At 35.6% G+C, this 20,142-nt stretch overlaps 4 protein-coding genes and 1 pseudogene across 4 annotated transcripts; 3 read left to right on the top strand and 2 right to left on the bottom strand.

Annotated features, from left to right (window-relative positions):
- The first annotated feature begins 194 nt into the window (after positions 1–194).
- Positions 195–1,554, top strand: LOC111794682 (myb-related protein 308). Its single transcript, XM_023676791.2, has 2 exons — positions 195–616; positions 692–1,554. Exons 1-2 carry the CDS (start codon positions 354–356, stop codon positions 1,185–1,187), a joined length of 759 nt encoding a protein of 252 aa, XP_023532559.1. The 5' UTR covers positions 195–353; the 3' UTR covers positions 1,188–1,554.
- A 5,564-nt stretch (positions 1,555–7,118) lies between these two features.
- On the bottom strand, positions 7,119–10,070 carry LOC111795606 (protein EARLY-RESPONSIVE TO DEHYDRATION 7, chloroplastic). Its single transcript, XM_023678131.2, has 4 exons — positions 9,161–10,070; positions 8,870–9,036; positions 7,625–7,709; positions 7,119–7,554 (listed from the first exon to the last, which is right to left on the bottom strand). The coding sequence occupies exons 1-4, from the start codon at positions 9,976–9,978 to the stop codon at positions 7,386–7,388; spliced, it is 1,239 nt and encodes a 412-aa protein (XP_023533899.2). The 5' UTR covers positions 9,979–10,070; the 3' UTR covers positions 7,119–7,385.
- An 877-nt stretch (positions 10,071–10,947) lies between these two features.
- Positions 10,948–11,754, top strand: LOC111795144 (putative CCR4-associated factor 1 homolog 8). Its single transcript, XM_023677403.2, has one exon. It carries the CDS (start codon positions 10,948–10,950, stop codon positions 11,752–11,754), a length of 807 nt encoding a protein of 268 aa, XP_023533171.2.
- Positions 11,755–13,343: 1,589 nt separating this feature from the next.
- LOC111795145 (putative CCR4-associated factor 1 homolog 8 pseudogene) lies at positions 13,344–14,393 on the top strand (annotated as a pseudogene).
- A 287-nt stretch (positions 14,394–14,680) lies between these two features.
- Positions 14,681–17,280, bottom strand: LOC111794614 (subtilisin-like protease SBT1.6). Its single transcript, XM_023676683.2, has one exon. It carries the CDS (start codon positions 17,217–17,219, stop codon positions 14,895–14,897), a length of 2,325 nt encoding a protein of 774 aa, XP_023532451.1. The 5' UTR covers positions 17,220–17,280; the 3' UTR covers positions 14,681–14,894.
- Between the last annotated feature and the right edge of the window lie 2,862 nt (positions 17,281–20,142).

Consider the following 20,142-nt stretch of genomic DNA (forward strand, 5'->3'; position numbering starts at 1 on the left):
CGTGACTCAAGGTCCTAACATATACAGATGTTGTCGAACGAGTGTAGTACAATTACTATCCAACTAATGCTAGAGGGCGATTATTTATGTTTAAAACTACTCTAGATGCTTAAAAAAAAATAAAAAAATAATAATTTTGAAATTATCCCGTGAAAAGGCTATAAAGGTACGCCCAAATTACAGAGAAGGGCTGGCCTGAGCGTTCCTGCAGCGACACGAAAGGGAAAACCGCCATTTTCAGCAACCACAAAGCAAAAGAAATTGTTTACTAAAACTCCGACCAACGGCGGCGCAGACCCACAACCCCTACTGGGTTTCAATCGATTTTTCTGATTGTTCTTCCGCGAGCTCAAATGGGTCGGTCGCCCTGCTGCGAAAAAGCGCACACAAACAAAGGTGCGTGGACCAAAGAAGAAGACGAGCGCCTCATCGCTTATATTCGAGCTCACGGCGAAGGCTGTTGGCGTTCTCTTCCTAAAGCCGCCGGTCTCCTCCGCTGCGGGAAGAGCTGTCGATTGCGGTGGATTAACTACCTCCGCCCCGATCTTAAGCGCGGCAATTTCACCGAAGAAGAAGATGAACTGATAATCAAGCTTCATAGCCTTCTGGGTAACAAGTAAGTTTGGGGGAAATTTCGATGGGGAATGTTTTGTTTGAGCATTTTAATTCATGGGGTTTGATTTTGATTTAGGTGGTCTTTGATTGCTGGGAGATTGCCCGGAAGAACAGATAATGAAATTAAGAATTACTGGAACACTCATATTAGAAGAAAGCTCTTGAACAGAGGAATCGACCCTGTTTCTCATCGCCCCATCAACGAGCCTGCTCAGGAAACGGCTTCAACCACGATCTCTTTCAGTGCTAATGATGTGAAAATGGAAGAGAAATCATCCATGGCTGTTGAAGATGATACTAAAAACATAGAAATCGAAACCCCAAATGAAGAACGGTGCCCAGATTTGAACTTAGAGCTCAGAATCAGCCCACCATATCAGCCACACCCTGAGAAAATGGTAGCCAAGAGCCTCTGTTTTGCTTGTAGTTTGGGATTACAGAACAGCAAAGACTGCCACTGCAAAATTGTGTATAATATTGGGACTTCCAGTGGGAATAACAGCAGCGTTGGGTATGATTTTCTTACCATAAACAACAGGATTCTTGATTATAGAAGCTTGGAGATGAAGTGAATTTCTGATTTTTCTTGAAATCTCTCCAACTTCTTCACTCCCTCTGATTTGTAAGATTTACAGTTCATATTGGTATAGTATGATTATGAGTACAGTTGCAGAATTAGTTCATGATTTTCCTTCTTTTTGATACTCATTTTGGCTGACTGAGATGAACAAGAACAAAGTAGATATCATTTTCTGGGAAATGGGTACTCATTTTTGTGCCATAGATATCAATTTTCTGTCCATTGGAGGGTGTGGATAAGCTCTATGAGGAGGAGAATGGAGGGTGACCCATCTCTTCCATAGTTAAAGCTCTGTTGTTTATGATGTTAAAAAGAGGTTGAAATTGAAATAATATAAAAAGGGGGGTTGAAGGATCTAAGCACTGTTCGTAGTACCATTCTTTGTCTACCAAACTTCTTAGCATTTATATCAGCTCCATCATGACTCAACCTACCATATATATCCACTAGAATTTGGATATCTGTTTCCATTTATCTTCTTCCCCTTTTTCCCCCTTTTCTGCCTTATCATGTAACTCCCATTATACACCACACTTTTGGTCGCTATCAAATTTCTCTTACCCTTTCTACTTTTGATATCCGTCACGCTACCCGTATATATACCATAAATATGATTAAGATATACGTCCTTAATCAAGAATTCAGGGTTTCAAATCTTCATTCAAGAAGACAACGAGTGCAGCTTTACTTCAATCCTCATTGTCTAAACCTGTTCCATTACCCTACAGGTAGTTGAAACCCTTTATCTAAAATCTTTTTGCCCATTAATGCAATACATGAATTGGGTTCAGAATGTCGTTCACAATGGTGAATCTGATCAATAAAGGGTAAAGGGCGACTGAGTATGCTCCCCGACCCTCTTGTCCATGTTCTCTTTAGGGCTCCTACGGTTGTCCAGTTGAAATTTTTGAATGATTGGGTATGCTCCCGACCCACATCCTTATTAGTCAGTAAACTTGGAATGTCGATAAGAAGTTTTAAAGCCACAATTTTTAGATAAATTTTAGCTAAAAAAAAGTTTAATAATTTACTAATTTCCCCAAAATGGTAATCCTAATATTGAGATTGAGCACTACTTTATAAGGTATTTGTGTGAATGTGAACAATGAGAATTACCCAAAATTCTTTATAAACTAATTGTTTTTTTTATATTAATTTGTCTAATTTTGACCAAATTAGATGAGTCATCCCCACCTCCCAAATCTTATCCATGATTTCACTAACTATATTTATGTTTTTTTTATGGGTCTCATCATCTAATTTCTTATTATATATATATATATATATAAAATATGAATAATATATATACTGGACTTCATATGTATTAGATTCAGACAATCCAAAAATTCAACGAGATTCTATATGTTTAGGTTTATTTTATTTTACTCTTCTTAAAAAATAAATATAATTTTGAAAAATTTTAAAATTCAAAAACTAAAACGAAATATAAATGTGAGAAATAATAATAATAATAATAAGAAGATAAATAAAAAAAATGATTAGATAAATGAATGGGAAAATTAAATAGTATGGGCCAAAAAGAGGACACTTTTACAACTCTTTCACTTTTGTGTCTCTTTTTCTAAAGGGGTTAGGTTGAGAGAATAGAAGCTTCCACTAGATATTTTTCTCCCTCCCCTCCCATTTGTCACATTTCATTTTATTCCAAAGTTTATATCACATATTTTATTTTATTCTAAAGTTTAATTCACTCATTTCATTTTATTCCAGGTTTTATTTCCACTTTTTTCCACATTTTTTCATTTCAAATTCACCCATTTCATTAGATTTGGATCGGTTGGTTTATAGAATTCGGGACTTTGTGATGGTTGTTCGGTTCGTCGCTGAAATACATTAGGATAAAAAAAATCTTTTACTGTGTTCGAAAAAATAAACGAGATAGTAAAATACGAGTGAAAGAGATGTCTATAGGCAGAGTAGTGGAATACTGTAAATTTAGTCTCCTAATTTTATTTAAAAAATGTGAATTAATTTAGGGTTTTGAATAGATATTCGTTATTAATATTGTTTCTTATTTATTTTTTTATTTTAAATATAAAATTATTTATATAAAAACAAATGCTATAAAATTGGATGACCTCCCAAATGATAAATGCAAACAAAAAAAAATTCAAATATGTAAAAAATATTTATTAAATTTTAATATATAATAATTTACTCTTAAAATTCATAACAATTTTATTCTGATCGATATAGAATAGATCAACGAACACTTTTTTACCTAGTTTTGATAGAAGTTGTCCCGACACGATTAATGTATTACCAATTTTATATAAAAACCTTAAACTATAAATTTAGTCTACAATATCAAATATTTTCGATCGTCTTAATAATAAATAGGTTAAGATTAGGCTGTAACCCATTTTCGGATTGGTTGGGTTCTAAAAAATGTTAATCCGTGAACCGACCTAAATATTTAAAATTAAAAAAATTCAATCAATCTCAAACCGTAAAAAAAAACTATATTTAAATTAGGTAGTACAAATTAATCAGATTTTCGAGTCATTTCAACACTTATAATAAAAATTCACAAACTACTACTACAAAATAAAAACTTAAACCTAATATAAATGCATAAAAAAAATAGAAATATAATGAAAAGGGAACGGAATGGGGAGGAAGGGTAAAAATGTAATAAAAGAGAAGTGATAGGGGCAAAAAAGGGAGAAGTGAACATCAAAACGTCAGCGTCGGGAAGGGTACCTAACCTAACCTAACCTAACCACACCTAACCAAACCAAACCAAACCAAACCAAGCCTCCTCTCTTCTTGGGGTTTATTATTATATAATGTAATTAATTCTATTCATCATCATGTGCGTTGTTCCCTACGTGGGACCCACTTCTCTCTCACCACATCACATGCCACTCCTCCCACCGACCTTCTTTCCCGTATTATTTTCAATTTTTTTTTGCCACGTCAACCTCCTCTTATAACTTACGTGGAATCTATTAATATTTAAATTTTATTTATATGCCCAAAATCTCAAGATAAAACTAACAAAAATAATAAAATTTAAAACAAGATTATAAGTTATCATTTATTTAAAAATTATTAAATTTTAAAAGGTTTAAGAATATTTTTTTTTAACTGTTTTCATACTAATATTAAAAAATAAATAAAAAATTTATAAGTTAGAATGTATTTTTTAAACAAATAGTAACCATTTATATCTAAAATATTTTTAATTTTAGAATATTATTGTTTTAGCATTATTGAATGTATTTTCTTTAATTTAGTTTAAAAAAACATCGAAATTTAAAAAAATAAAAAAATAAATGGTAAATAATAGGAAACTAATTAATTATTAACCGAGCAATAACATTCAAATTTTTAATCTTTGAATTCATATGCTAATTATTGTTACACGTTTAAATAATACAATTTTTAATAGTTTAAAATTCATTGGTGTGGTTATTAATTAAATAAATAAATAAAATACATTTTTTATGTTCCACGTGTCAATCAAATTAGATTAGAACAATTCATTTGACACGTCATCGAACAGCATGGAACCACACGATTAGTGAAGGTCAACTCCTAACCTTTAATTTATTATTTTTGTTATATATTATTAATATAATTAATGTTTTTTCTTTTTATTTTGGTTTTATAATTGTGGCTGTTTTCCTAAATTAAAAAAAAAAAAAAAAAAAAAACCTACAGCCTTTAGATTAGGGTGGTTATCATTTAAAATAAATAATAATAATAAAAAATTAGTTTAATATTTATGGATGAAATAAATTTTAATAGAGTTTATGTTTGGTTCAACCGTTATTTTTAACGATTTTATTGTAGCTAAATTATTAAATAATTTAACCAATTTAATTTTCATTCACTAATAAAAATTTTAACAAAATTATTTAACACCTGTTAACTCATTTATTACATAAATATATTCAATAATTAAATGATATCTAAAAATAAGTAATTTCGAAGTAAAATATCGAAAATCATGTAAAAAATATGAGTTTAGCTTATTTATATTTATTATTATTTAACAAAATGTTTAACGGGACAACTTTGAAAATGAAAATTGTATATAATTAAATAGGAAGAGGACGTAGAATATTTTGAAGGAATTTTACTTTTACTTTTAAAAAGAAATAGGGTGAGTTAGGTAATTATATTAATGAGGTAACAACATAATTAAATGTATATAATGTAATATGATCAACCATATATTATATTGATTAGCTACACATTTTATAACATTAAAGTTGCTTTAATGGCATAATGTTTAGGTAAAGAAAAAAATATAGCACAAAGTTTGAGTTGAAAGGAAAAGAAAAAGGTAATTAATAAGGTTGGTAAGATCTATACTATAGTCCATGATTTAGTGAGAGAAAAATATGACTTAGAGAGAACAAAAAAATAAAAAGAGAATTATTTTTTTTTAATTTTTAATTTTTTAATTTTATTGTTGTTGGGTTAGTTTTTTTTTTTTTTTTTTTTTAATTTGAATTGATAATATTTTTTTAAAAATTAATAATATTTAACGTTTGTAATTGATGATAGTGATGTGTTCTAAATGTTTGATATGAGATTTTAGTTATTGATGTAATTGTATATTGAATAATTAAAAATTTTAAAATAATTTAGAAAAAGAACAACGAGAACCCTCTCAACCCTACCTACTTAACCCAAATCGAAAATAGAAGGTTGGGTTGGGTTGGGTTAGGTTGTCAATTCTATTCGGGTTATTCAGGTCATTAATCGAACTAACCTGAAATTTCAAATAAGTCTAAAAGAGTTTTCTAACCTAATCTATGTGCACGGGATATGATGTTTTGGTTTTGATAACTTCTTTATTACCATGAGTGATGGTGATGGTGATAGTGATGGTGAATATATTTTTTAAATCTCCAATTTTTTTAAAATTTATTCTTTTAATGTTAGCGAGAAAAGGTAGAAAGTTGAAAAAGAAAAACAAAAGATATTTAGCGAGTGTTTGCAAGCACGGTTTTGAGTTCGGGTGAGTTTGACTTCGAAATCCTAACTCGTGTTTGAGGCAAAGGATTGGGTACATTGGGTTCCACCCCGCCCTCCAAATCCATTCTAAAACCGTGTTTTCTCTTTCGTTCATAAATTTTGCACGTGTTAATATAAAACCTAATAAACATATAATTCCACAATTTTTTTTTAAAAAAAAAAAAATCGGATGATTTTCAACTTTCTCGTGTTGGAACAGAATATTTACAAAATCGTCGTAAGATCAAACATTATTCCCTAAAATTTATTTGAGATTAGTCTTTTTCTTCCTAAGCAAGTTTTGGAGAAGGTTTGACTTTGTTGTTCATTTTTTTTTTTTTTTTTGATTACTTTCAGAATCATATCAATCAATTTTGATTTTTTTCGATCGAACAAAGTAGAGAAATATTTTCATTGGCATTGAAAAAGTATAACCTACGCAATGAAAAAGGAACCACGAACCACGAACCGCAGTTGCCAATACCTTGAAATTTTGATATAAAAATTAAATTATCAAATCGTTTTCCACTTGAGATAAGGTGGAAAATAAATATTGGAGAAAATTGCAAAGAAGATATGTGATGTTTTCTCTACCACTTGATCTTCCCCTCAATTATTTCGACGAGTCCACATTCGCTATTAAGAAGCTCGTAATCCCTGCCTTGTGGTCCGTCAAGAGAAAGGGTACGACCATTCTTGGTAGGGAATAAACCAGTCCTAGATTCAAAAGAATTTGGTGAAGTGTAGTTAACCAAGTGAACTTCCTTTTTCTATGGACGGCTTATTTTGCCGTCAAAGTACCTGTGGTACCCGTTCATATTTCTATGGTATCCATTCATATTTGGACTAGGTAGCCAAAATCGGGTTATAAATTCATCTCCATTATTATATAATCTTAAAATAAAAAGAACATTGCATAAGAAGAACAAAATTAGACTGTTAATTTTCAAGGTAGACATTATTATACTATCGTAAAAGGTCATGATTTCTAACATAGTATTTCTTCTACTCCGAAGAGAAAATCGAGTTTTAGTTAAGGGAAAGCTATATATGAAGAACAAAATCATGGAGCATTGTGAAGGTCCGTGATTCTAAGCACTCGACCGAGTCCACAAACACTTATAAGAAACCCACAATGTTGGACAATAAATTACACACAAGGAGGAAAGAAAAGAATCCAAGTATGAACAGAGGGGTATTATTTAGAAGAATGGGAGTGGGCAGCTGCTTTTACAAGAGTGGTGGGCTTGAAAGCACTTTTTGGGTTTAGAGCCTTTCTGATCTTCAAAACAGCCCACGCTGTTCCAATCGCATGCCCTGCTGCGCCAAGCCCTTCATTCGTTGCTTGGGCTGCTTGATCTCCATATCTGTGGATCAGATTATTAAGAACATAACACACTAAATTCTCCACCAAGATGGGAGTTTCCAGTGGCGTACCTGTCTGAAACAAGGCCTGTGGTCACAACGGCTGTGGTTGACATCACATTCTTCCCTGCTACTTCAACTGCATCGCATACCTTGTCTGTTCATCATCATACAAGATTCATAATCAGTAAACCACTTCAGGGTTCGTTTTCAGATATGACATGATCTAATCAAATGCGTGTGTATTAATGAAATCGGATAGCAGATGTTGGGGTTTAGGCACTCGAGGCCAAACCCATCACGACGGATTGAACTGGGTCGGTTTGGATCATTGAATATCTGTTGTTTGAGCCCATTTTCAACTTCTCCTAAACTGATAAGTTGATTGGAGCCCAACAGTTGTTTCATGAGTTTTACATCTCAGACTAGTAGTTAAGTGACATTTGTAGCTAACATCTCCGACAGGTAGTTAAATGACATTTGTAGCTAAAAGAAAGGCCTACCAGTGTCGAGTAGTTAAATGACGTGTTGTCCATGGCGGATACCCATTCCAAATCCCTTTTACATGCTTCCATCTTAGATAGGTCCTTAATACTTCTGTTGTATTAATGTGATGTGCATGACCGGTTACCATAACCATGTCTACACGCACCAGGGCTAAAATGCCCCAAAATATATTAGAGGGAAATGTGACTAGTGGTTAATTTTTCCTACCCGAGTTATATGATATATAAGCTATGGTGTTTCTTTCTTTACTTATAGCTATATAACGACTCTCAAACTTTTTGAGACCTTGCTTTCAAACTCCCTTTCAAATCTATTTCCTCCTCACATTTTCTAAAACATTTCTGGCAAACGTAACTCAAGACTCGAGCATACGCCCCGATATTATCTCGAAGTCTGAATTTCCCACTGCTGACTTGTTCACTAAGTTAGAACAAATGCCGCACCATCGCTATCCCACTGCCGCAAGAGCGCGATTGTGACACCCCACACGCTAACATAGAAAGAGATTCTCCTAACGAGCTATTCCATGCCTAATCCCAGTTTCGATTAAAGAGCAAAGTAGGCTATAGATCTTACACCAACCCATTACGCCATAACCCCATAATTCATCAAGGTTGATCCCGAAGATCAGCCTCTTGAAAGCAACTAAAACTAACAACTTAAGCACTAATCCATACCAACCAAGTTCCTATATTCTATGGTAATCAAGAGACTTCAGCTTGATGAAGATACAGATAACAGCAATCTCAAGCAATAATTCAAGTCATAAGTTACGAGAACAAGTAAAGGGATGAGAGTTGAAGAGCTTACTGAATCCATCCAATGAAGCAAGGACAATTTCTCCAGGTAGAAGGCTGAAGAACTTCTTCCCAACTTTGGAGTTCACTATTGAACTTGTGAAGAATCCAGACACCTTCACAACCCCAGAAAGTATTCCAGTCGCCACTTTCTCCGTCATCTTCGTTAGCTTCTTTACACTGAAACAGAACCACAAGAACACCATAATCCCATCAATTTCCAGTTCTTCATTACTTCAATCTCTAAACTACGATCATTTTCAGTGCGTAATTACAATGAAAAAGGGGTAAAACAATTGCAAACCTCTTAATACTTCTCATGGCGGCTGGACTGATCTCTGCATCAGAACGAGGCCCCATTCGTTTCTTCATGAACTCATTGCCCCAATTCAACCTATCCACAGTAACATCCCCACACCACAGAATTCCCTTAATCACCTGTCCAGAACCCGCCGCAATCAGCCTCGCAGCCTTCCCACTGTAATCGTCAACGTTGGGAGCCAACGTCGTCCAATAAGCCGCCGATCTCTCTTCCAGTAACTCCTTCTTCTCCTCCGATGCGGCCATATCCTCCGGCGAAATTTCCCTAGCCACTGACCCATCCAGAACCTCCCCTTTCCCCGATCCCTTCACCGCCTGCACAGAAAAACAACTGTACTGATCCAAAATCCGATCCAACTCCTTCAATAGCTCCTCCTGCCCCTTCGACGCGACGGTCAGACCGTAGTTCAACATTTCGGGCACTGAATCGTGATTTTCCAACGATCCATTAGGGGGAACGCTGAGAGTAAAGAAGTAGTGAGAATCGTCAAGTTTCACGGAGGGCTCATCTTTAGCCAATGGCCACTGAAGTTCATCCCCAACACGAGCGAGTACGGCAACGACGTTATTCCCCTGGTTGAGACCGACGATCGAGAACTCACCAGAAGCGAGTTCAACGCTGTTTTGTTTTTCGATCAAGTGGACTATAACGCCCGGAATTTTGACGAGGACTTGCTCAAAGGAATCATGGTGTTTTTGATCGGAAACAGGGGCGTCTTCTTCGGGGAAGAGATTCTCGGCGAGGTCTTTCATGTCGACGGCGGGATAGAGGGAAGGTACTGAAGAAGAAGAAGAAGACATGGATGGATTCAGAAGTGTTTAGAAATGATCGGAATGAAGATTGATTGATCGCCGGAGAAGAGAGTTGCAGATATTTATGAGAGGGAAATCGTAGGAAGGAAGGAAATACAGAGCGTGTCGGTTAGCATACAGAGCGCGTGGCATTCGTCGAGGTTGCCGCGTAGAACTCGCGGTCTTCTTCTACTTGCTTCTTCGTTCTTTCCTTTTTCAGTTTAAACCAAAAATTGTTTTTTTTTTTTTTTTTTTTTTTTTTTTTTTTTTTTTTTAACGGTAAAAATTAAGAGGATAATAATTTTTAAGTTAAAATAATAGATTTTTATAATAATAGAATATTAAATTCAATCTGACTTCCGACAAAAATGAACTTTATAGTGTCTAAAATAATTTCACGGCAATATAGAATTTTGTTTGAATTAAATCTGCTTTGGCTTGTTACATATTGTCGTCAGTCTCACGGTTTTAAAACACGTCTACTGTAATAGCAAGTCTGTTGCTGATAGATATTGTTTGCTTTAGCCCGGCATTGTCCTCACGATTTTAAAATGCTTCTACTAAAAAGAAAAAAAAAACGACGAGGAGTGATGCTACAATGGTAAAACTCGAGAGAGCGAGGAGAAGAAATCATTAAAAAATGAGATGAGGATGGATGGTAGGACGAAGACTATCTAAGAGCACGCACAATCTGTAACAAGGGAAGTGGGAAATACGAAGTCGAGAGATAGAAACACTGAAGGCTAGCTAGTCAAGGTCGATTCCTAGGGCTACACGAGACGCCACTTAAATAATCATTTTAATTTAATTTTATACTTTTAAAACATCAAATTATAAAAAGAAAAAAGAAAGTAAAATTACAAAAATCTGAAATTAATGTTCATATAAGGAAATATTTTCCTTTTCTGAAACCCCCCAAAGGGTCTTCTTCTATAACAGCAAACCAAGAACAGAGAGATTTTACAGCGATTGAATCAAATGGGTACAAGAAATCGATCACGTCCTAGAAGAAGAACACCTTCGATCCAAGAAGTTTGGGCTTCCAATTTCGATCATGAAATCCTCCGCCTCCAACGCTGCCTTCAAGCTAACCATATCCTATCCATCGACACCGAATTTCCTGGGTGCATTAGGAGCACCCCATGGGGCTCGATCGATGAACGCGTCTACGAAGATCTCCGATTCAACGTGAACCAAACCAAGTTAATTCAACTGGGTTTAACTGCTTCTGATGAATCTGGGCAAGTCGCCGGCTCATGGGAGTTCAACTTCTCCGATTTCGACCATCAAATCGACACTCAAAATCCTTCATCGATTTCGTTTCTGGAACAGAACGGTCTCGATTTTGCGAAGCTCAAGAAACAGGGGATCCCCTTAAGCCTATTCACTCTAAAATTCTCGCGTATCATACGAAGAAGCCGTGTTCGTAAATGGGTCACATTCCATGGATTATACGATATTGGGTATCTTGTGAAGGCGATGGGGGTAGCCGAGGAGTTGCCGGAATCAATGGAGGAATTTGCAGAGATGGTGGCGCGTGGAGTTGGGGTTGTGAGGGATTTGAAGGAGGTGGCTCGGTGGTGCGAAGGGCTGGAACAGGGGAAGGTTGGGCTTGAGAGACTTGGGGAATTGCTGGGCGAGAAGAGGTTTGGGATGAAGCACCATGCTGGTTCGGACAGCTTGTTGACTGCTTTTGTGCATGCGAAGATGGCGCGGTGGCTCGGTTTGGAATCAGGGTGTATGACGGCCATTTGTATGGGCTTCAGAACAAGTTCAAGGACATGAACGTGAATCAGAGGATCATGTTTGGGCAGATTTGTTGTTCGTTGTGGGATTATGAATGATTTCTATGAGTTTTTGTTTATCATTATGGAGTAGTTTTAAGTCGATCTCGGTGTAAGTTGAGAAAATCTTCTGAATGAATTTGAAATTTTAGTTGTATTGATTTGATCGTACAACATGTTCAAAGTCTAATTAGATTTGGATGTAACCTTATTCTCGAATTGGTGCCTCGAATAAAACATACATGGAATCAACAGAGAAAGGTCTGATCACAAATGATAAGGAAATCAGTCCAATAGCTCTAATACCACATGATAACGAATCAAACTATAAAACTCTCGCACCAAATAATAAGAAATCACTACAACGGGACAACGGGAGTAAGATTCAAATTAACTTGTTGATCGAATATCTCAAGACAAGAACACGGGTTTGAAATCTGAATCACTTCATAAACAAGACTTATCCTGTCAAACTTTAATGATTATACATGCAATCTAAACTATATAAAATTTTAAAGAAACTTAGTCATTGTTTAAAGAAAAGTACAAAACTCTGTTTAAGTTACTTACAAATACAACATACATACTCTATATAACCTCAAAATAAAACGGTTAAACTCATTACAAGAGTTATAATATTCCTACTGTATAACTAGCGGTAAAGGTAACTAAACTAAATAGGAATAAAACGGTTAAACTCATTACAAGAGTTATAATATTCCTACTGTATAACTAGCGGTAAAGGTAACTAAACTAAATAGGAAGTCTTAAAATATATTAATAAAATAAAATAAAATAACTTTATTATTCTTTTAACGTGGCATAAATTGAAATATGTTTTGATAATTTTAACAACATTTTCTTCCCATATTCGAAATATAGTGTATGATTGATGTCTCTTAGTTCATATGTGATACAAATTTTTTCATTTCCAAAAAATTCAACTAAATTCAAATAATAATAATAATAATAATAATCTAACCTGACCTGACCTTTACAGTTTAGATTGGATTGCATTGGTCTAGTTATCAAAGTTTATAAACTCTCTGAAGTTTTCACTATATTTACTTTTAATCATCTTTGTTAATTTTCTATTAGTTAATTAATTTAATGATTAAGTTTTTAACTAATTTTCAACATAAAAAAGTGTAATATTTTGAAAACTAAAGATAGGATAAAAATTAAATTTCAAATTTATGAGTGAAAATAAATATTAATAATAGTTACAAAATCAAATACAATTTGTTGTTAAAGAATAAATAATATATTTTATTGCATTTTAACGGTCCAAATACAGCTATAATTTTGGAGTCTGATTTATTAAATTAATAATTCAGCTCAAGAAAGCATTTATATTCCCATGATAAAAATATTATCATTTTCAAAAATCCCAACAATCCTATATTTTTGGCGCCAAATTCAAATCTACCGCTCTATCTTACCGCTCTCCTATTAGGATAAGGAAATTCGAACATAATTATATTTCTGCTATAAATATTCTCCGTTCGTCGCATATCGAAGAAGTTTGATTCAACGAAGAACACACACACAGCAAATTCAAAAACAAAAATAGAGAGATTTTCTAACGTAATGGATAGAATTGTTCGAGGCCCGAGAGGAGATAACCCTTTGATTAGAGAGGTATGGGCTTACAATCTCGATCATGAAATCATTCGGCTCGACCGTTGTTTGCTATCGTACTCAGTTATGTCGATCGACACTGAATTTCCTGGGTGTATCAAGAGAACTCCTTGGGGCACGATTGATGAAGAACTCTACGCAGACTTTCGATTCAATGTCAACCAAACCAAAGTGATTCAACTGGGTGTGACAGTTTCTGATGAAGTAGGGAACATCGGCGGTACATGGGAGTTTAATTTCTCTGACTTCGATCCTGAAATCGACGCTCATAACCCTGCGTCGATTTGTTTTCTGAAACAGAACGGCTTGGATTTTGGGAAACTGAAAAAAGATGGAATTCAGGTTAGAAAATTCGCAATAAGATTCTTATATACGATACGAAAGCATGCAATATATCGGTGGGTTACATTTCACGGATTATACGATATTGGATATCTGATGTTGGCGATGGGTGTGGTTAAAAGCTTGCCGGAAACATTGGGCGAATTCGAATGGATCGTGGCGAGGAGAGTGGGGACCGTGAGGGATTTAAAACATATGGCGCGATTCTGCGAAGGGCTCGAAGGGGGGAATTTAGGACTCGAGAAATTAGGGCAATTGCTGGACCAAAAACGCTTTGGATTGAAGCATCACGCTGGTTCAGATAGTTTAATGACTGCGCTGCTTCATGAGAAGATGTTGCAACGGTATGATTTCAATGCGGAAATTTGTGATGGGTTTTTGTATGGGTTGTCGAAGAAATTCGAGGAGTTCGTGGGCTTGCAAACACATCGCATATATGTTCAAATTCAGTGTGCGAGAGTAAAAGCTATGGTGATTCATAAGAAGATGTTACAACTATTTGACGTGGAAAGTTGCAATGAATACGAGCTCTCGAAGAAATTAAAGGAGTTCGAGGTCTTGAAATCACACTTCAGATTTGTTGAACACGAGTATGAGATGGCGCAATTTTGTTATTACAATGCTTGCAACATTATGTACCAAGGATTTCATCTTTGATATCCATTCTAGGTTTTTTTGTTAGCCGTTTGAGTAGTTTAGGTAGATTTTGATTTTGTAATTTTGTATAAAGTGGTAATAAAACTCTGCACCATGCATCCACACCGCTAGTATATACTGTCCTTTTTTATTTCCACTCAAGGTTTTAAAACGCGTCTACGATGGTAGGTTTCTATATTCTTACAAGGGTGTTTCGTTTTCTCCTGACCAATGTGGGACATCACAATCCACCCTCCTTTGGGGCTAGCGTCATCGATGGCACCCGTTAACATAAATACCCATAAAAATTGTACAATCCACCATCCATAGGTTCAATGTGGAGATCCGTGATTCCTCAACATAAATACCCATAAAAATTACAGATGAAATACAGAAAATATATGAAACTAAGTTGATATAAGTTTAAGAGCTCAAAAAGGAAGTAGCAAATTTTTTAGTTTTTTTTTGTGTTGTTTTTTAATGGATCATAAGAACATGATCGAACTTGGAAGGTTTTTACTATTACAACGGCTCTAATTTGGTAACTACCAGTGGTGTTCGGACCACATGCTTTCCATCAGACCATAAAAGAGAACCAAAGACTGCACCCACATCGCCTAGTGTCAGATTCTGGTTGTTAGCTGATATGGCCACTACGAAGCTCTGTTTCTTTACTGCCGTTGAGAATACTAGTTTCGATGGTTTTACCTTCACCGTCGCCCCTTTCGGAGCTTCGATTTTAGCTTGGTACACCGAATTCGCCGCCCCCACGTTCGTCGCCGTTCGGATAAACGATTTTGTGGACAACCCTTTTGATAGACTGGAAAACACTGCTACGATTGATGGGTAGTTCAAATTCCCTGGCAATGGCTTCCTCGTTGGACATTTCACCGGCGTTCTAGATATGACCTGGATCATCTTTGATCTGTAGCCGATTGAGCATAGGAAGTTGACATAATCGGTGTTTGTAATGTCGTAGACTAGTCCAGGGTCCATTGCAAGGCCGAGATTCACATGACCGGCACCGAAATCGTACGGCGTAGAAGCTTTTCCGGTGGATTCTTCCGTCGTCGGCTGCCGTCGGTTGTCGGTGATTCTTGCGGTGGTCATCATGGCGGATCTTACTGCCGCCGGACTCCAATCGGGATGTGCTGATTTCAACAGAGCGGCAGCTCCACTTATATGAGGACACGCCATTGATGTACCTGACAAGATATTGAACTCTGTTTTTCGTGTATCGAAGTCTAAACCAGTTGGGCCGACGACGTCTGTCCAAGCGGCTAAAATGTTAACCCCTGGTGCGATCATGTCCGGTTTTAGAATTTCAGGGTTTAATCCATTTGGCCCTCTTGCAGAAAACGAAGCCACCACCGGCGCCGGTTTGATTCCGATTCGTGTGCCTCGGAAGGCGATGGTGGCGGTGGGATTTCCAGAGGACGATGCGTAGGCTTTCATGGCATCGCCTTCTACAGAGCCGACGGCGCAGGCGGGAAGGATATGGGCATCGCCGACGAGTCCTTCACCGTTCGAAATTCCATTCGCCAGAATCATTCCGACGCCGCCGGCCTTCTTCACCACCAAACCTTTCGCCACTCTGGGGCTACTTCCTCTGTCGCAGATAACAATTTTTCCGGTCACAATCTTAGGGTCAAGCGAACTCTCCATACAGAGCGAAGCAGAGAGCTCCCCTGATTTTCCAGGGTAAACCAACGGATACATTGTACCGTTCAATGGCGCTCCGGCGTACAGCGAAACGCCGTGAATCTTCCGTCGGTTTCCCATAATCACCACCGCCGGGAAATTCCGGTCAATTGTACCAGCTCCGACCGTCGTAATCCACGGCGCTAAGTTCGTCACTGACATCCCATTGGGTCCATCATTGCCAGCCGAAGACGAAACGAAAATGCCCCTAGAAGCGGCGCCGTACGCCCCGATTGCAATTGGGTCAAGATAATACGGCGTGGAAACGCCATCGCCGCCACCAATCGAGATCGAAATGACATCGACGCCGTCGTTAACAGCAGAATCAAACGCAGCGAGAATATCGGAATCGAAACAACCCGAATTTTTCCAACAGACTTTGTAAACTGCCAAACGTGCCTTAGGGGCCACACCCTTCGCGATTCCCGAAGCATAACCCTCCAAACTCGCCTGAAACGCGTGACGCCCAGCCGCCGTCGATGCCGTGTGAGTCCCATGGCCGTCGGCGTCTCTCGGAGATCGGTACTCAACGGTGTCGTTAATCCCAATAATCGGACCAGCAGCGTTGGCCCCTGCTTCGTGACCCTTAGAGAAAAACCTCGCACCGACGATCTTCCTATTACAGTTTTTGGCCGTGAACTTAGTTCCAGTCTGACAAACCCCTTTCCACCGGCGAGGAATCGGCCCCAAATTCACATCGGAGAAGCTCCGCCGTTCAGGGGAAATCCCAGTATCGAAAACTCCAATGATTACATCCGACCCATAATCGGAATCAGACCACAAACCACGCTGGTTTCGAAGGCCGAGAAATTGAGGGGAACGCGTGGTGTGAAGCTGACGGCGACGGTCCTCAAAGACAGCAAGCACAGAAGGGTGTTTTCCGACGGAATCAGCTTGCTCTTGAGTGAAAGTTGCAGAGAATCCATGAACCACGGTGTCGTAAACATGGAGGATTTTGTGGGATTCGGCGAACTCGGAAGTGTACCAGTGGAAATGGGTGGGAAAAACAGAGGGTTTAGCGAAACTGTCCACACGGAAGATGAAGGTCTTCAATGGCGGATCAGCCGGAACTGTAGAGCCATGGATTAACAGGAGTAGAGAGAAGAAGATGGAAGAGGAGAGAGAAGCGGCGAAACAAGCGGCCATTAGAGAGTGGAAATGGAACTGAATACGCCGACGAGCAGAACTGGGGGGGAGGGAATATAAAAGAGACGACTGTTCAATTCCTTTAATTTAAATTAATTAATTGTTAAATATAAAATTAAGAACTAAACGACGCCGTTAAGGGAGATTTGATGAGTCAGCGTCTTTTAGTTGCGGGACCGGTGGAAAGTACAATTTGTCGTTAAACGACGCCGTCTCGTGCAATATTATTTATTATTGCTATATTTCAAAATTATTTATTTAAATTCAAATAAAAGGGAAAAGTAAAAAAAAAACTGTGGGGTTGCTTTCGTAAATTTCTAAAACTAGATGGGTATTTAAGAAATTATTTTTAAAAAAGGGGGAAAAGTGGAATAATTGATGCATTAGCTTGCGTGGATGATAATAATGAATAATGTACTTAATTATTAATTTAATGTTTATTTTTTTTTTTATAAGAAAAATAGAGACATGGATATTTGATGAGTGATACACCAATGTACATATTTAATGCATGATAATTAGTAGGTAGGTCGGATTTAAAGCGTGACGATTCTTTTACATAAATTTAGATTCATATAATTTAAAACGTCTTTAATTAATTATATTATATTTTGTAAGTAAAGCTTTAATTTTTTAATTTTGGTTGTCCTTTGATTAACTCAAATTTTAATTTTTTAATGTCACGTTAAATATATAGTTTTTGAAGAAATTTTTATTAAGATCAAATTGATACTGGGCACTTTAAAATTTATTAAAAATATTTAAAAAAATATAATTAATTTGAGTATTGTCTAACCAATCGATAATTAAAAAATACTAAAATAACTCAAATAATTAGATATTTACGTCAACTCGAGTTTAGCTAAGCTAATTGAAACATATATCATCGATAAAGAGTTCAAATATTCGAATCTCACTCTACTCGAACGTTGAAAAAAGTCCGGGATTTTGGAGAGTGCTTGATAAGCACGTGCCATGAAGCGCGTGGCATAAGAAAGCGTGCAGTTTTTTTTTTTTTTTTTTTTTTTTTTTTTTTTTTTTTTTTTTTTTGCCAAAAGCAGGGAACAGCAGAGTGAAGGAGAGGAGATCCTGTGCTAGTGATCTCAATGATCAATGTCATGTTCCCATTCATCCAACCGTTTATTGCCACTAGACCCTAAATCTAATCATCATTCGTTTAAATGGACGGTTCTGATCTCATTGGATCCCACACTGGTGGGTCCTAGACTCAGATAGATATTTTTAGATTATTTTTTATATAAAGAATATTTGCTGGAAAGTTGGATCAATGTTTTTTTCGTGCTTGGCGCTATTTTTAGTTATTTATTTAAATTAATTTATTTCCGCAGTAATAAATTAAGGTTACTTAGTTATAGGGAAAATAAAAGGCCAAAAACAAAATTTTGGATGATTCTTTTTAATAATAATCTTGGCATTTTAAAAAAAAATTATTTTTTAATTAATAGGTATTTAAAAAATAATTATAAAATTAGATGACGATAAATTTATTAAATAAAATTTTTTAATAATTGAAATTGCTTTTTTATTGATTAATAAAAATTTAAGGTAGAAATGTCACCATTTGGATTTTGAGGCCCATGACATCTTTGGTGTTGATTGTTTTGGGCCTCTCAAGGGGCCCAGTAACTAATCATAAACGGGCCCATGGCCTTTATAAAATTTTATGTAAAATTATGGGTTACTTTTCATTTTTATATTAAAGGTTGATAAGTTTTTTTTTTTTTTTTTTAATTCTTTTAAATCTTTTCCTTTTATTGTTAAAAAAAAACATGCATTTTCATTTAGTTTAATTGGACGGATCGAGATATTAAATTATTAGGGGTTCAAATCTGTACCGAACAGATTCTTGAACTAAAAAATTATTTAACATAATATGATACGTGTAGAATAGTTATGTATGACTTAAATACAATTATGGAGCTACCCGTTCATATAATTTAAAAATGAATGACTTATTTATAGTATGGTACTAGTAAGCAAGTAAAATATCAATATCAAAGTACAAAGAAGAATTAATTCCTCGGACTAAATGACATAAATAATGTAAATTGGCCAATTTAAGCATAACAATGTATAAAAACACAAATTATTGAATTCAGAATTTCACTTATTTATATCTTTAATTACTCTCAAATATAATGATGCAAAAACTATTCCTCAAATATTTTAATATAATCGACTAAAACATTATATTATGAACTTAAAATATTAAGGACTTAAATATGTAACAAAATGCTAAAAAGGAAAAAAAAAAAAAATCAAATCATATCAAAAGAAATATATATAAAATTTCAGGTAAATGAATGATACACGTTAAAGTCTCAACTAACTAAAACATAATGTCCTAAATCAAAAGAATGAAAGTTCAAATCTTCATCAAGAAGTAAACAATAATAATATACCAATAACAATACTCAATGTGGTTGTTTATTATACAACAAGATTGTTGAGGATTATTAGGAATGAGTCTCACATTGGTTAATTCAGTAGAAGATCATGGGTTTATAAGTGGAGTTCAATTTAGTGGAAAATTATGAGTTTATAAGTGAGAAATACTATTTTTTTCATTGAGACGATACAAGACCGCAAGTGGACAATATTTTTTAAGAAGCCAAAGCAAAGTAAGTGGACAATATCATACTATTGTGGAGAGTCCTAATTCCTAACAAAGATATACATATATGAGAGATACGATAAACAATAAAAAAAAATATGGGGCTGCTATACATTATTTGTAACTATTATTATTATTATTATTTTTTATTTTTTTGGCTGAAGCTCAACACATTTATGTTGGTAAGTCGTTATCCGTGATTAGCCACAAGCAATAATTGCTCATATTGTCACACAATAAAGGATACTAATATTTAGACCTTATCACTAAAGTGTTCCAATGAATCAT

Source organism: Cucurbita pepo, chromosome 5 (genome assembly GCF_057944985.1).
Source record: "Cucurbita pepo subsp. pepo isolate OVF chromosome 5, ASM5794498v1, whole genome shotgun sequence".
NCBI classification, from domain to species: domain Eukaryota; kingdom Viridiplantae; phylum Streptophyta; class Magnoliopsida; order Cucurbitales; family Cucurbitaceae; genus Cucurbita; species Cucurbita pepo.